General features: G+C 41.4%; 1 protein-coding gene and 1 pseudogene across 1 annotated transcript in view; both read right to left on the bottom strand.

The window, feature by feature from the left end:
* Positions 1 to 218: 218 nt before the first annotated feature.
* LOC113893557 lies at positions 219 to 4328 on the bottom strand (annotated as a pseudogene).
* Positions 4197 to 14820, bottom strand: part of C5H12orf54 (chromosome 5 C12orf54 homolog) — a 24404-nt gene continuing 13780 nt past the window's right edge. The window contains exons 5-9 of the mRNA XM_027543624.1: positions 13611 to 13643; positions 9641 to 9665; positions 7181 to 7223; positions 5545 to 5714; positions 4197 to 4404 (exon numbers count right to left, since the gene is read on the bottom strand). Of these exons, the coding sequence (XP_027399425.1) occupies positions 5576 to 5714; positions 7181 to 7223; positions 9641 to 9665; positions 13611 to 13643 (240 nt within the window). The 3' untranslated portion in view covers positions 4197 to 4404; positions 5545 to 5575. The remainder of the gene's footprint in view (positions 4405 to 5544; positions 5715 to 7180; positions 7224 to 9640; positions 9666 to 13610; positions 13644 to 14820) is intronic.

Genomic DNA, 14820 nt, shown 5'->3' with positions numbered 1-14820 from the left:
AGGTATGATATTCCAAACAGCCCTCTGGCACAGTTAATTTCTGTAATACTTTCACACTCTTCAACCTGTCTATGATATTCTAAACCTTAATTTCTTTCTTAAAGGGCTGATTTGGGTTGACTTGTTGAGAATAATGTCTGTAACAGAAAAAGATATCTGTGGTTATAGAACTTATGATAGTTTAGCAGAAGTTATAGATAAATAGGGTAGTGAAGAAGTTAACCAGCTTCATTGTATACCCCAAAGACTTTCTCAGTGGCACTGACATAGGCAGCCAATCCTAGGTTATACTTTGTGGCTGTGGGCATGATTTGCCTGGCAGAAAATTCCATAGTGTAAGCTAAACCAAATTACACAATATCTTTCTTGGATGTACCTGGTACTCTGTTTTAGAATCTGCTGTGGGTACAATGGGAATATTTCCACCACACCCTCCAAATTTTCTTTCTAAATTCTCTTGAAAAAACATGAGCAAGTGATGGTTAGAATCTGTCATATTTGAAGGTCAAATGGCCACAGCTGACATGATTATATTCCTCAGCCACTCCCTTAGCATTCAAGTGTGTATATGTGTGTTAGTCACTCAGTTGTGTCCAACTCTTGAGACCCCATGAACTGTAGCCTGCCAGGTCCTCTGTCCATGGGATTCTCCAGGCAAGAATACTGGAGTGGGTTGCCATTCCCTTCTCCAGGGGATCTTCCCGACCCAGGGATCAAACCCTGGTCTCCCGCATTGTGGGCCGATTCTTTACTGTCTGAGTTACCAGGGAAGCCCTTAGCATTCATGTAGAGATCAGAAATAACCATACTGTTCTTCCCCAGAAAAAACTAAGGTTCTGGAGTTGTTGACCCACTGGCAGCTTCAGCAATGATCTTGCTTTCAATGCACTGGATTTGGTCAACTGCTTCTCATTGGCTGCAGGGACTGGTATGTCACAGTCTGCTTCCAAGATGCTTCCTTCCAAGGGTTTTGCCTTGGGGAAGTCCAGAATTGATTCATGTTGCAATTTGTAGTCTTCTAGTTCCTTTGGGTCAGTGCCATCTGAATTTCATGTGCTACCATCAACTTCACCACCATCAACACATTTAGCACCAATATGATGTAAATATGCCATACAGTATAGGCCCACATTACCAAATCTCTGGAAAGAAATGTTTTATCTCCAAATCCCGGTGTATTCGTAAAATGCTTGTGTAAGAAACTTCACTGAGGAAATTTTCAATCCCATGGCAAACACCATTACCAGTGGCAGAGATACCTCTGTGGATGCCACTCTGACTGATGGATTTACCAGTAATAGCAGGGATGTGCATTAATATCTCAGTGCCCAACGGTGCTGTCACAGGTATCAGCAATCCAGGACATTTTCTCACTCACCTGTGGCCCTGACTGGGGAAGGCACATCAATGCCGGGATCAATAAAGCTCTGTTTTTCCAGCTCCATGGTGAACTTCCTTGTGATCTTTTCCACTTAATTATCAGTCTGGTTCCTGGGATTGATCTTAACATCAGCTTTAGCACTGCCAAATGGCACATCAACATAGCACATTTATACGTCAGCAGGCAAACCAAAGCTTTTACTTTATCTGCACTCACATCTTCTCACTAACCAATACTTACTTTGCAGGGTGTGCAATGCTAAGCTCTGCTGGACCCAGTAGCCCTCACTGACCTCCCAGGAGCCGTACTGGCGCAGGATGGGGATGGACTGAGTACTTGGTTGCGGGGTTTGATGATTCTCAGGATGCCACACACTGCTTCTGCTCCTCACTCTCTCAGGTCTCGACGACTTCCGTCAGCTTGTCCTCCATTATGCTAGCACCATGGCCGAAGGAGCCAGCTTGAAGAAACCAGCTTTAAGCTTCATCACGATTACCATGGTGCTGCCAGGTGGGTGGAGCCGGCCTGTGTAGTTAGACTGAGGCCAAGGGCCAAAGCACCTGTGAGTGCTGCGGAGGGGCCACGAGGAGAGGTGTGCTTGCGTTGGCCCTGGGGCAGGCTGCCTTCTAAGCTCGAACCTTCTTCACAGTCCTCTCCCTTCTTGCCACCAGCCACCTGATCTGCAGGAGCCGAATCCACCTGTTGGTGCCAAACCACACGGTAAACAGTGGTGTGGAACCAGGCATCCAGCGCACGGGGCCTTCTCTCGCCTCGCCTCTCCAGGGCTTTATGAGCTATGTTTTTTGTTTTTTGTTTTTAGAGTAACTTTTTTTTTTAAATTTAAATGTATTTATTTTAATTGGAGGCTAATTACAATATTGTATTGGTTTTGCCATACATCAACATGAATCCACCACGGGTATACACATGTTCCCCATCCTTAACCCCCCTCCCACCTTCCTCTCCGTATCATCCCTCTGGGTCATCCCAGTGCACCAGCCCCAAGCATCCTGTATCCTGTATCGAACCTGGACTGGCGATTCGTTTCTTATATGATATTATACATGTTTCAACGCAATTCTCCCAAATCATCCCACCCTCTCCCTCTTCTTTTCTTTCCCTTTGAGGTACATTTTGATTATAGAGCACGTTTGCACTTATTTTCTTTCATGCTTTCCGGAATATTAACCCATGAAATGAAAAGACACTTACTCCTTGGAAAGAAAGTTATGACCAACCTAGATAGCATATTCAAAAGCAGAGACATTACTTTGCCAACAAGGTCCATCTAGTTAAGGCTATGGTTTTTCCAGTAGTCATGTATGGATGTGAGAGTTGGACTGTGAAGAAAGCTGAGCACCAAAGAAGTGATGCTTTTGAACTGTGGTGTTGGAGAAGATTCTTGAGAGTCTCTTGGACTGCAAGGAGATCCAACCAGGCCATTCTGAAGGAGATCAGCCCTGGGATTTCTTTGGAAGGAATGATGCTTAAGCTGAAACTCCAGTACTTTGGCCACCTCATGCGAAGAGTTGACTCATTGGAAAAGACTCTGATGCTGGGAGGGATTGGAGGCAGGAGGAGAAGGGGACGACAGAGGATGAGATGGCTGGATGGCATCACTGACTCGATGGACGTGAGTCTGTGTGAACTCTGGGAGTTGGTGATGGACTGGGAGGCCTGGCGTGCTGCAATTCATGGGGTCGCAAAGAGTCGGACACGACTGAGCGACTGAACTCTTTGTATATCTTCTTTAGTGAGCAGTCTGTTCTCAATTTTTAAACTTAGTTGTTCATTTTCTTATTGTTGAGTTTTAAACATTTTTTGGTATATTTTTGTTTATCTGATGTGTCTTTTGCAAATATTTTCTGCCAATATGTGACTTGTCTTCTCATTCTCTTGACTTTTAGAAGTAAAATTTTGAAGGTAACTTCATCAATAGTCCTTAAAAGTTTTTTTTTTTGCCTATTTTTCTTGATGAATTTTACTGTCTGTCAACTTCTATAAAATGTCTTACAGGGATTTATATTTATCTGCTCTGGGAACTGGGAAAAGCACTGAAAGCGTTTTAAATACTTCTGAATTGGCATGAAAATATAAGGGATTCTTGTGTTGTTTCTGTTTTCAGTACAACCCTGAAATTATGGGGTCTCTCTATCATGTGAAAAAAATTCCATTACTTTTGTAGTCTCAATTTAAAAACTCAAGATTTGTCTCTCAACAAATGCCAAGTCAGTATCTAATGAGGTGATACTTTTTAAAACTTATTTTATTGTTAGAATGGATTTTTATTTATTATTTTACTGGTATTGTGACAAATTCTCACCACTGGTTTTAAATTCTATGTTGTATCATTTTTAATATGTTATTTTCTTTTTGTCTAAATTTTATTGGGAAAAGAACAAGTAATGATTAAAAACTCCACCTTTTATGTCATGATATATGCTTTATATGTGTTTGCAACATCTTTGATAAATATCCTAAGTAGTTTTTTTCTTGCAGGAAGTATTTTTGGACTAGTTGGCTTTTTCTGTAGTTTTGGGGGATATAGCCATGTTGGAGTCATAGACTGTGAGGCTCGTCAGATCACAAGATATTAGAAATGAAAGGAGCCTCCAGCATTTTCTAGTTATGTTTCCTTATTTATAGGGGAGGAAACTGAGACCTATGAATCCATAAGTTGGGTAAAATTAAAATGGGTTTGTGACTTTCTAATCCAGATCTTCTTCTAACCTATGCTGTTCTCTGAACCAAATGCAAGACCATACTTGGACATTCAAGCACTACATTCCACTACCCACTAAGAGCCAATCGGATAGACGTCTTTTACACCACATTTATTTTTATCAGTTGTTTGCTGGTTTCTTTGCTTGGCAGTTGTGATGTATGTAGGTCTCACTTGATTTCCAGGTTCCCGGTTGTAGACATAGACCTTGGCATCTCTGCCCATGAGTATCACTCCCTCTTCCAGATCAGTGGTGATGCCTTCCCAATAACTTTGTTTTTCAGGCAACCAAAGCTGTGCCCTAGATTTCATAGTCATATGGATGAGAATAAAAGAAATTTAGTTTACCAGGAAGATGGCACCGAAATTAAAATCAGTCCTACAGATGATACTTCTGCCCTCATGACTGTTTCCCAGGATATCAAACACACACTGAGGGAGGAGACCCACTGGTTGTACACCATTGTCTTTCTCTGTAAGTGCCCACGCTTTGCTGTCCTACACTTGCTGCCTATGCTGTACTGAGGAGAAAGGACATTTTCTGCCTTAATTTCTGAGTCACAAGTGAGTTTGAAATGATGACAGAGGTTTTGTGGGTGTATATATTCTTTCAGAAAGGTGTGATCTTGTTGCCAAAATATTGGGACATTTTGTATTTTGATGCTATATGGGGGAGATGAGATAAAATATTTGAAATGGGACTATTCAGGAAAATACACAGAGTCATTGTACTTAGACACATGCAGATGAACCTGATTTTCTCTACCATTCATCACTCAGATTCTGTTTTCAGCAGTTCCCAGTAAGTTTTATATAGGGCCATAGAGAGGGTATCACTAGCTTAGCCTGTGACACAAATAAATATCTGAGAATGGTCTTTTTCTCCAAATGAGATTAGGTGTCAGATGAAACTAGAGTCAGGGAGTTTGAAAGGTTGAGGAAATGGGCTATCACTTAAGCAGCTCCTTTGAGGGCAGTTTATTTAACTGCTTTATTAATGAAAATCTTGACAATGAAGTCTATTGTGGACCTACAGTATTTGACTCTTGTTTCTGAATTAAGTCCTCAAAATAACATAGGTTTCCAGAGTACTTTCCCGAAGGGGATAATGGACCTCATGTTTCTTACTGTGTTTTTAAACTTTCTATCTTTCCATTTCTCTATCCCATAATTATCTCTCTCAATTTCTGAACACTCCTCCCTATACAAATCTGTACCTGACTCACTCTGTCTGGCTCTTCCTCAATCAAGAAACTGAAAGATCTCAGGTTGGCCCTGCCCTCAGGCTTCTACCTTCTCAACTGATTGTTCCTCAGGTAACCCCAGCTTTGGAGAGGGAATGGAGTTTGCTACTCTGCCATAGTAGAGTGAGGACTTGATGAGGCCTGGGTTCCTGAGGATATGAAGGGTGGAGTTCAGGGGAAAGACCTCGGTGAAATACCTGAAGGTGGTCTTCTTCATTGATTGTTGGATTAGGGTTGAGGGTAGCAAGCTGATTGATCAGAGGACTGTCCTCTTAGGTTTTGGGCCTGGATCCCTGATGGCTGCTCTCCAGTGCCTGACAGCAGTCTTCCCAACTTTGGGGTCGTTGCAGCATCTGAAGTCTTGGTGCTTTGTACCAAATAAGAGAGGCTGTGAATGTATGAGGGAGAGAGATCCCATCCCTGGGGCCCCCTCCCTGGCCTCCACTGTCCTTAAGGATTTATTTTGTTGTCAGACTTCACCAGTAACAGGCATCACTAGCTCTGGGAATTGCAATTCCCTGATGATCTTGTGACCTATAAGAGAGTGCCCTTAATGGGATTAGGAGATGTGTCTTATCAGAGCCCATGTTTTCATCAGGAAATTCAGGTAAATTCCTCATGTTTGCCTCAGAGAGGGATACTGAAATAAAGTAAAATCATTGATCCAATATGGTTTTGACCAATCAAAAGTGCTCTTCATATGTAAAGGTTTATAATAATTACATTTAAGATTTATGTAAATATGAGATCTCCAGTCCATTATTCCTTTCATGGTTTCAGCAATGATCAATTTAAACTATAGGGATATATTTTTTTAAGAGGAATGCTTTTTTACTTCACTAGGGTCAACTCTCTAGAATAGGATTGGGTTGAAACAGGGATCTAGGAAGTTCACCTTATCCATTTTCTGGTTCAGGTGGAACCGTATCTGAAACAGGTCAAAGTGATTTTTAAAAGTATTTCCGAAGTCCTCTGCTGAATATGCTGCTGCTCTCTTACTACCCAGTACACGGTTTTTCCATTTTCACTAAGTTTTTCCTAGTATCTAAATTAAATCTCTGGTGGTATAGCCTGATTTTTTTCCTCCTAGTCTTTCTTTTGGATGGAAAATAAATGGACATCTCCCAATGTTGAGGCATTGGACTTTCAAGTTTTTAAAATTTTCTTTTTCTAAGTCCTCTTTCTAAGTTCCTCATTTTACTTTTTTTTTTCCTTTGTGTGGCTTTCCTTTCTTATTTGTCATTCTTTCTGCATCTCCTTTTTCCCCTTAAATTGAGTGAATGCTGCTGCTGCTGCTAAGTTGCTTCAGTCGTGTCCGACTCTGTGCGACCCCATAGACAGCAGCCCATCAGGCTCCCCGTCCCTGGGATTCTCCAAGCAAGAACACTGGAGTGGGTTGCCATTTCCTTCTCCAATGCATGAAAGTGAAAAGTTAAAGGGAAGTCGCTCAGTCGTGTCCGACTCTTAGCGACCCCATGGACTGTAGCCTACCAGGCTCCTCTGTCCATGGGATTTTCCAGGCAAGAGTACTGGAGTGGGGTGCCATTGCCTTCTCCGAAATTGAGTGAATAGAATTTCCCCAAATCTGTATGGTGAGGTGCAGACTGATCCTGAAATTCCAGAGATTTCTGGTGGGGCTGAGGATGAAGGAAGAAGCCCTGGCTCTGTTGTTCACCATTAATTGAGAGTGGTAGGGGACCATCTCCAGAGAGATACGTTGGAAGTACAGTGTTCTGAAGACTCAAGGCTCAGAGACTGCAGTATTCCTAGTCACTACACCATATCCAGGTGGATGCTATCTCCCTTAGGGACTCTCAAAAGAGGGTCACTTACCCAATCTTGGATGCAGATGATGTGGGTGTCACGGAGCTCATCCCTGAATGGGACACAGGAAGGAGTCATTCCATTGCAGGGGTCTGAAAGTATCTCCTTAGAAGCCTTGAGCCCTGCTCACATCCTTAGTTTGGAGTATGGCCAGTCAAAGTGGGAGAGACCAGAACTTGCGGAGAAGCTAAAGAACTATAGGCCTGTCAGAGAGGCAGTTGCAGAACGTGACACTGGACATCTGGTCACTTACAAAGTATATATCGAATCATGGCCACCAGATTTAACCAGCTCTGGGCATTTGGAGTTAGTCCAATTCCTCAGTCCCAGGGCACTGACACTAGATTAGTGTCATTAGTGGATTCTTTACCACTAGTGACACCTGGGAAGCCCAGAAGTATCACTACTCAGTTTTGTCTTTTGAAGTGTTCTCCAAACAGGACTTGCTCAGTGATGTGAGCTATTTTGTTTTCATTCTGCAGCATATGCTATCTCTGTCTCCTTGCTAGCTCTGTCTTCTAATCCACCTTGTCTCCTTTTCTAGTATGGAAAATACAATGAGAAGAATTCTTCTTGTCTTATTCTGAATTCCCCCACCCACCCACCTTTTAGGAAGCAGAAAACAACAACAATCAAGATCCTAAATCCATGTTTTTGACATTGGGTCATCAAGCAGGTATTCCAGGGCCTGTAGTGACCTATTTGGAAAACAGCCTTCCTTGAATATACGAGAACATCTTTCAAGCTTAGATAAACTTAACCCTTTTGACCTGAAGACCCTTAGGCCTTGGCCGCCAAGAGAAGTTTTCCCTGTACCTCAAGATGGATTCTGCTTGGCCATATTTCCATATTTTTGGTCCTGTCTGCTGCCCTGCATGGGCCCAAGGAATGGAAACTGATATTCAGAATTCAGCAGAGATTCCTGGGTGGTAACTTTTTTTTTAATATAAATTTATTTATTTTAATTGGAGGTTAATGACTTTACAATATCGTATTGGTTTTGCCATACATCAACAAGGGGAACACGTGTATACCTGGGTGGTAACTTACGGATACTTTCAGTACACCACTCACTGAATGCTATTAATCTTATGTGCACCTCCAAAGCTAAGACCACCTCCAACCGTACAGAGATAGCATATGCTACAGAATGAAAACAAAATAGCTTACATCACTGAGCAAGTCCTGTTTGGAGAACACTTCAAAAGACAAAACTGAGTAGTGATACTTTTGGGCTTCCCAGGAGTCACTAGTGGTAAATAATCCACCAGCCAGTGCAGGAGACAGAAGAGACATGGGTCTGATCCCTGGACCAGGAAGATTTCTTGGAGTAGGCAATGGCACCCAACTCAAGTATTCCTGCCTGGAGAATCCTGGCGGGCTATAGTCCATGGGATCACAAAGAGTCAGACACAACTGAACAACTAAGCACAGCGACACATTTAACCCAAATTAGATGATCAGTTATAAATGTTCTTATGGACAAATATTAAAATAATATACATTGAATTAAAAATAAAAAAGTAGTTGATTTCCAATGTTATGTCAGTTTCAGGTGTACAGCAAAGTGATTCAATTATATGTATACGTATATTCATTCTTTTTCAGATTCTTTCCCCATATGGGTTGTTACAGAATGTTGAGTGGAGTTCCCTGTGCTATACAGTAAGTCCTTGTTGGTTATCTGTTTTATATATAGTAGTGTGTGTTTGTGACATTAGAGGATATTTCAGTGAATTCATTTATATCCTTAGTATTCAAAGTCTGATTCATGAACCACAGGTTCCAGCATCACATGAGTCTCAGGCCTATTGAATTAAGTACCAAGGTAATTTGTATACATTCAAATGTTTGAAAAGCCCTTATTTATAAGTTTCTTTTTGAAAAGAAGGAACTCCAACTATGGCTAAATTTATGCTATAATTCTAGGCTCCTGGAGGAGGGCATGGCAATCCACTCCAGTATTCTTGCCTGGAAAATCCCCATGGATAGAGGAGCCTGGTATGCTACAGTCCATGGCGTTGCAAAGTGTTGGACATGACTGAGCCAACTAAGCACAGCACCTACATGTTTTAATTTGAAACTTAAAATCTGCATATGATCATTTGAGTACTATAATTTGACTACCCTAAATAATCATTCCATTTTGGCTTCCCCACTCTTCTGTGCCTCCTAAACCCTAAACACAGAGCTGGGAAGCTTCCCTCCGATTGTTGTCTCTCCTCTCCTGACAAGTGCCATGTCTGACAGGGCTGAGAGTGTCCTCTGGCCCTCAACAGCCATTCCAAGGGAGAAAGGGACCCTGCTGTCTCTGTCCAGATAACTGGACCAGAAAGAGGAGAGACTAGCGGGACCCAGACTCCAGCTTTCAGCCAAATGAAGCTCCCACGTTGAGACTTTGATATAAACTCGTTCTTATTCCCTCCCCTCACCCTTGGTTTACCCAAACCTTGAAATATTGCTTTTTACCTCGAGTCCGAGCATCTTCTTGCAGCTGAAAAAAATGAGAGAAAGTCAGAGAGTCAGGGGCCACTCTCCTCTTCAGTGTACCAGCTAGACTTGGTAAAATTATAGGGGTGTCTGTGTGAGACATGTGGGCTTCTTGGGAATGTAATGAAATTCCAAGTTTCCTGAAAGAGCGTGTGTGGTTTTTTTATGCCTCACATCAAACACAATGCACTGCATATAGCATATTCAATAAATGTTTGCTGAATAATAAATAGGACAAACTCTGGCCTTATTAGGGGTAGGAGATACACAGTTCATTACCTACAGTCATAATGATTCATGCAATGACTTGTCCTCTTTTATTTTTTCTGGCCTTTCTGTGCTGTTTTCTGGCCTCTTTCATTCTCTTCGGGCAGGAGACCTAGGTTTGATCCCTGGGTTGGGATGATCCCCCGGGGAATAGAATGGCAACCCACTTCAGTGTTCTTGCCTGGAGAATCCCATGGACAGAGGAGCCTGGCAGGCTACAGTCCATGGGATCACAAAGAGCAGGGCACGACTGAGTGACATTCACTTTTCTTTTCACTTTCACTCTCCTCATTCAAGAAAAGACTCTACACCTGGACATCACCAGATGGTCAATAACAAAGTCAGATTGATTATATTCTTTGCAGCTGAAGATGGGAAAGCTCTATACAATCAGCAAACACAAGAACAGGAGCTGACTGTGGCTCAGATCATGAACTCCTTATTGCCAAATTCAGGCTTAAATTGAAGAAAGTAGGAAAAACCACTAGATCATTCAGGTATGACCTGAATCAAATCCCTTACGATTATACAGTGGAAGTGACAAATAGATTCAAGGGATTAGATCTGATAGAGTCCCTGAAGAACTATGGATAGAGGTTCATGGCATTGTACAGGAGGCAATGATCAAGACCACCCCCAAGAAAAAGAAATACAAAAAGGCAAAATGGTTGTCTGAGGAGGCCTTACAAATAGCTGAGAAAAGAAGAGAAGCTAAAGGCAAAGGAGAAAAGGAAAGATATAACCATTTGATTGCAGAGTTCCAAAGAATAGCAAGAAGAGAGAGAAAGAAAGCCTTCCTTAATGATCAACGCAAAGAAATAGAGGAAAACAATAGAGCGAGAAAGACTGTAGATTTCTTCAAGAAAATTAGAGATACCAAAGGAATATTTCATGCAAAGATGGGCACAATAAGGGACAGAAATGGTATGGACCTAAGGGAAGCAGAAGATATTACAAAGAGGTGGCAAGAATACACAGAAGAACTATACAAAAACGATCTTCGTGGCACAGATAACCACGATGGTGTGATCACTGACCTAGAGCCAGACATCCTGGAATGTGAAGTCAAGTGGGATTTAGGAAGCATCACTACGAACAAAGCTAGTGGAGGTGATGGAATTGCAGTTGAGCTATTCCAAATCCTGAAAGATGATACTGTGAAAGTGCTGCACTCAATATGCCAGCAAATTTGGAAAACTCAGCAGTGGCCACAGGACTGGAAAAGGTCAGTTTTCATTCCAATCCCAAAGAAAGGCAATGCCAAAGAATGTTCAAACTACAGCACAATTGCACTCATCTCACACACTAGCAAAGTAATGCTCAAAATTTTCCAAGCCAGGCTTCAACAGTACGTGAACCATGAACTTCCAGATGTTCAAGTTGGATTTAGAAAAGGTAGAGGAACCAGAGGTCAAATTGCCAACATCCGTTGCATCATCAAAAAACCAAGATAGTTGCAAAAAAACATCTATTTCTGCTTTATTGACTACACCAAAGCCTTTGACTGTGTGGATCACAACAAACTGTGGAAATTCTTCAAGAGATGGGAATACCAGACTACCTGACCTGACTCCTGAGAAATCTTTATGCAGGTCAGGAAGCAATGGTTAGAACTGGACATGGAACAACAGACTTGTTCCAAATTGGTAAAGGATTACATCAAGGCTGTGTATTGTCACCCTACTTATTTAACTTATATGCAGAGTATATCATGAGAAATGATGGGCTGGATGAAGCACAAGCTGGAATCAAGATTACCAGGAGAAATATCAGTAACCTCAGATATGCAGATGGCACCACCCTCATGGCAGAAAGTGAAGAACAAGAGCCTCTTGATGAAAGTGAAAGAGGAGAGTGAAAAAGTTGTCTTAAAAGTCAACGTTCAGAAAACAGAGATCATGGCATTCAGTCTCATCACTTCATAGCAAATAGATGGGGAAACAATGGAAATAGTGGGAAACTTTATTTTGGGGGGCTCCAAAATTACTGCAGATGGTGACTGCAGCCATGAAATTAAGAGACCCTTGCTCCTTGGAAGAAAAGCTATGATCAACCTAGACAGCATATTAAAAAGCAGAGGCATTACTTTGCCAACAAAGGTCCATCTAGTCAAAGCTATGGTTTTTCTATTAGTCATGTATGGATGTGAGAGTTGTACTCTGAAGAAAGCTGAGCACCGAAGAATTGATGCTTTTGAACTGTGGTTTGGAGAAGACTCTTGCAAGTCCCTTGGACAGCAAGAAGATTCAACCAGTCCATCCTAAAGGAAGTCAGTCCTGAATATTCATTGGAAGGACCGATGCTAAAGCTGAAACTCCAATACTTTGGCCACATGATGTGAAGAACTGACTCATTTGAAAAGACCCTCTATGCATTGGTTCTCTGAGATGAGCCTTTAAGTATCTGTTTTTTAAAAAATTCCCTCTTACTCACCCCAGAGTAAATAGCTGCTGATGCTATGTAGTTTGGGGCCCCTGAGCTCCTAGGAGCTGGCTAGATGGTGTTTCTACGTAACAGTGCTCTGGGGCAAGGAAGTGCTTTCTAGTTCAGTCTCTCCCAGATATCTTTTGCTTGATTTTCTTCTCTCAGTGTGTCTATATGTTTGAAAGTGTTTGTCAGACTGACATAACAGTCTGCTCCAGCCCAGGTGTTCCATGAGGGCAGGGACTGTGTCTGATGAACTCCAGAAGAACCACTAGACCTAGAATAGAGCTTCAGCACAGAAGATGTCAGATGGGACATTTAACTTTGCTTATGGGCCTTGTGAGGATGAAATCAACACATGTGAGTCCCACTTATGGACAAACCTCCTTCTCTCACTAGCTCAAGTCCTGCTTGGAGGACACTTAGGAAGGACTCAGGGGACTAAAATTCTGGGTAATATGAGGTGCCCTGAGGCCGAGGAATACTTTATGAAAATACCAAGCTTTTGATCTCTTCTCCTTTTTACCTCCAGCCAGAGGCAGAGGCTGCTGTAGTTTTTTCCTAGGGCAAGTCCCAGACACAGCAGCAGAATACAATGGCATGGCTTCTTGGACTATAGAAAAAGGCTTAGTTCAAAGGCTAAGAGTTATCCAGTTAGTGAAGTAGAGGAAATTTCTTTCAGGTCCTTTTGGTCCAACCTTGATAGGACTGAGACATATCAACACCTTGAGCAAGCAAATGTAGTAACTCAATGTCTGGGGTAGGCCAATAATATACTCCATTTTTGACTATATTTTTAGATATTTAATTAGTGTTTGTATATAAAAAATACTAGAACCTGCATGAAAGAGCAGAAGAGGAGGATTGTTGTAGAGCGAAGTTTCGCTCTGGACTCTAATTTGTACTACCCTATAATTAATAAACATACGATCCTAATAATTTACCATGTCATTTGGATCCTCCCAACTCAGTCACCTATCTGTTTCACATAACTGCATAGTATTCTTGCTGAGAGTAGTTCTGATAGATATGATTTTCTCTCTGTAGTATCATATTTTCATAAGGGAATTGTTAGGCATCTTCTGGTTTTACTTACTAGACTGACAAATGAGTGCTAGTCTCTTAATGGAGAAATCCCTAGATAAAGAAATGAAATTAAAAGCTTGATCAAAGTCAACAGCACAGAAGGCTTTAGGAAAATCAGAAGCAAGAGAAGTGATATGGCCAGGGAATTTGGAGAATGGAAATTTAATCTCACCTCATTTTGTATATCCTTAAAGGCCATTAGCACCTGACAGAGGAAAAAAAGTATGGAAAAATTAATGTTACAGACTTTATTACAAAGGGATTTTATATATATAATCTCTCAGTCATTATTAGGCTGTAGGGTATGAATGCCAACAGACTATGGCTTCCTAGCTCAAAGAAATAAATCCCATTGAATTCCACTCTCATACATATTTCTGGGCCACCATTTATGGTAGGTGGGTGAAATACAGGAAGTTATTTAAAGAAGGCCAAGTTGTGAAAGGAATGTCAATGAAACCCACTATTGTACTTCATTTCATTGGTGTTTGTTGTGAAGCTAAACATAGCTGTGGAAATCAACACATTTGCATTTAGATTATAACACACCAGTAGACCAAGACCATGTGTTGATGAGAACATAGAGAAGCTCAAACTCTCATATATTGTTGGAAGAAGAACAGAAGTGTATGATTACTGTGGGAAAAGCTCTGGCAGATTCTTCTAAAACTAAACATGTACCTATATTCTTCATCCAGACATAGATGGATACAGTGACTATTGGTAGTCTGAGTTTCTTCTTTGTGGGTAAAGGATGAGGACTTTAAGACAGACAGGTATATCTTATTCAGTTGAAATATAGAATTGTTTTTGTTGATATTCAGGAATTTTAACATGCTTTGTTGTTCATTCACTAAGTTGTGTCCGACTCTTTGCAATTCCTTGGACTGCAGCACCCCAGGCTCCTCTGTCCTCTGGAGTTTGCTCGGATTCATGTGCTTTAAGTCAGTGATGCTATCTAACCATCTCATCCTCTAACATCCCCATATCCTTTTGTCGTCAATCTTTCCCAGCATCACAGGCTTTCAGGTGAGTCAGCTCTTCGTATTAGGTTGCCAAAGTATTAAAGCTTCAGCGTCAGTCCTTCCAGTGAATATTCAGGGTTGATTTTCTTTAGGATTGACTAGTTTGATCTTGCAGTCCAGGGGACTCTCAGGAGTCTTCTCCAGCACCACAATTTGAAAGCATCAATTCTTTGGCATTCAAGTTTTCTTTATGGTCCAACTCTCACATCTGTATATGACTACTGAAAAAACCATAGTTTTGACTATATGGACCTTTGTTGGCAAAGTGATGTCCTTGGTTTTTAATATGCTGTCTAGGTTTGTCATAGTTTTCCTTCCAAAGAGCAAGTGTCTTTTAGTTTCATGGCTTCAGTCACT

This window comes from Bos indicus x Bos taurus, chromosome 5, assembly GCF_003369695.1.
Source record: "Bos indicus x Bos taurus breed Angus x Brahman F1 hybrid chromosome 5, Bos_hybrid_MaternalHap_v2.0, whole genome shotgun sequence".
Taxonomy (NCBI): domain Eukaryota; kingdom Metazoa; phylum Chordata; class Mammalia; order Artiodactyla; family Bovidae; genus Bos; species Bos indicus x Bos taurus.
This window is presented reverse-complemented; position numbering and strand designations above follow the sequence as displayed.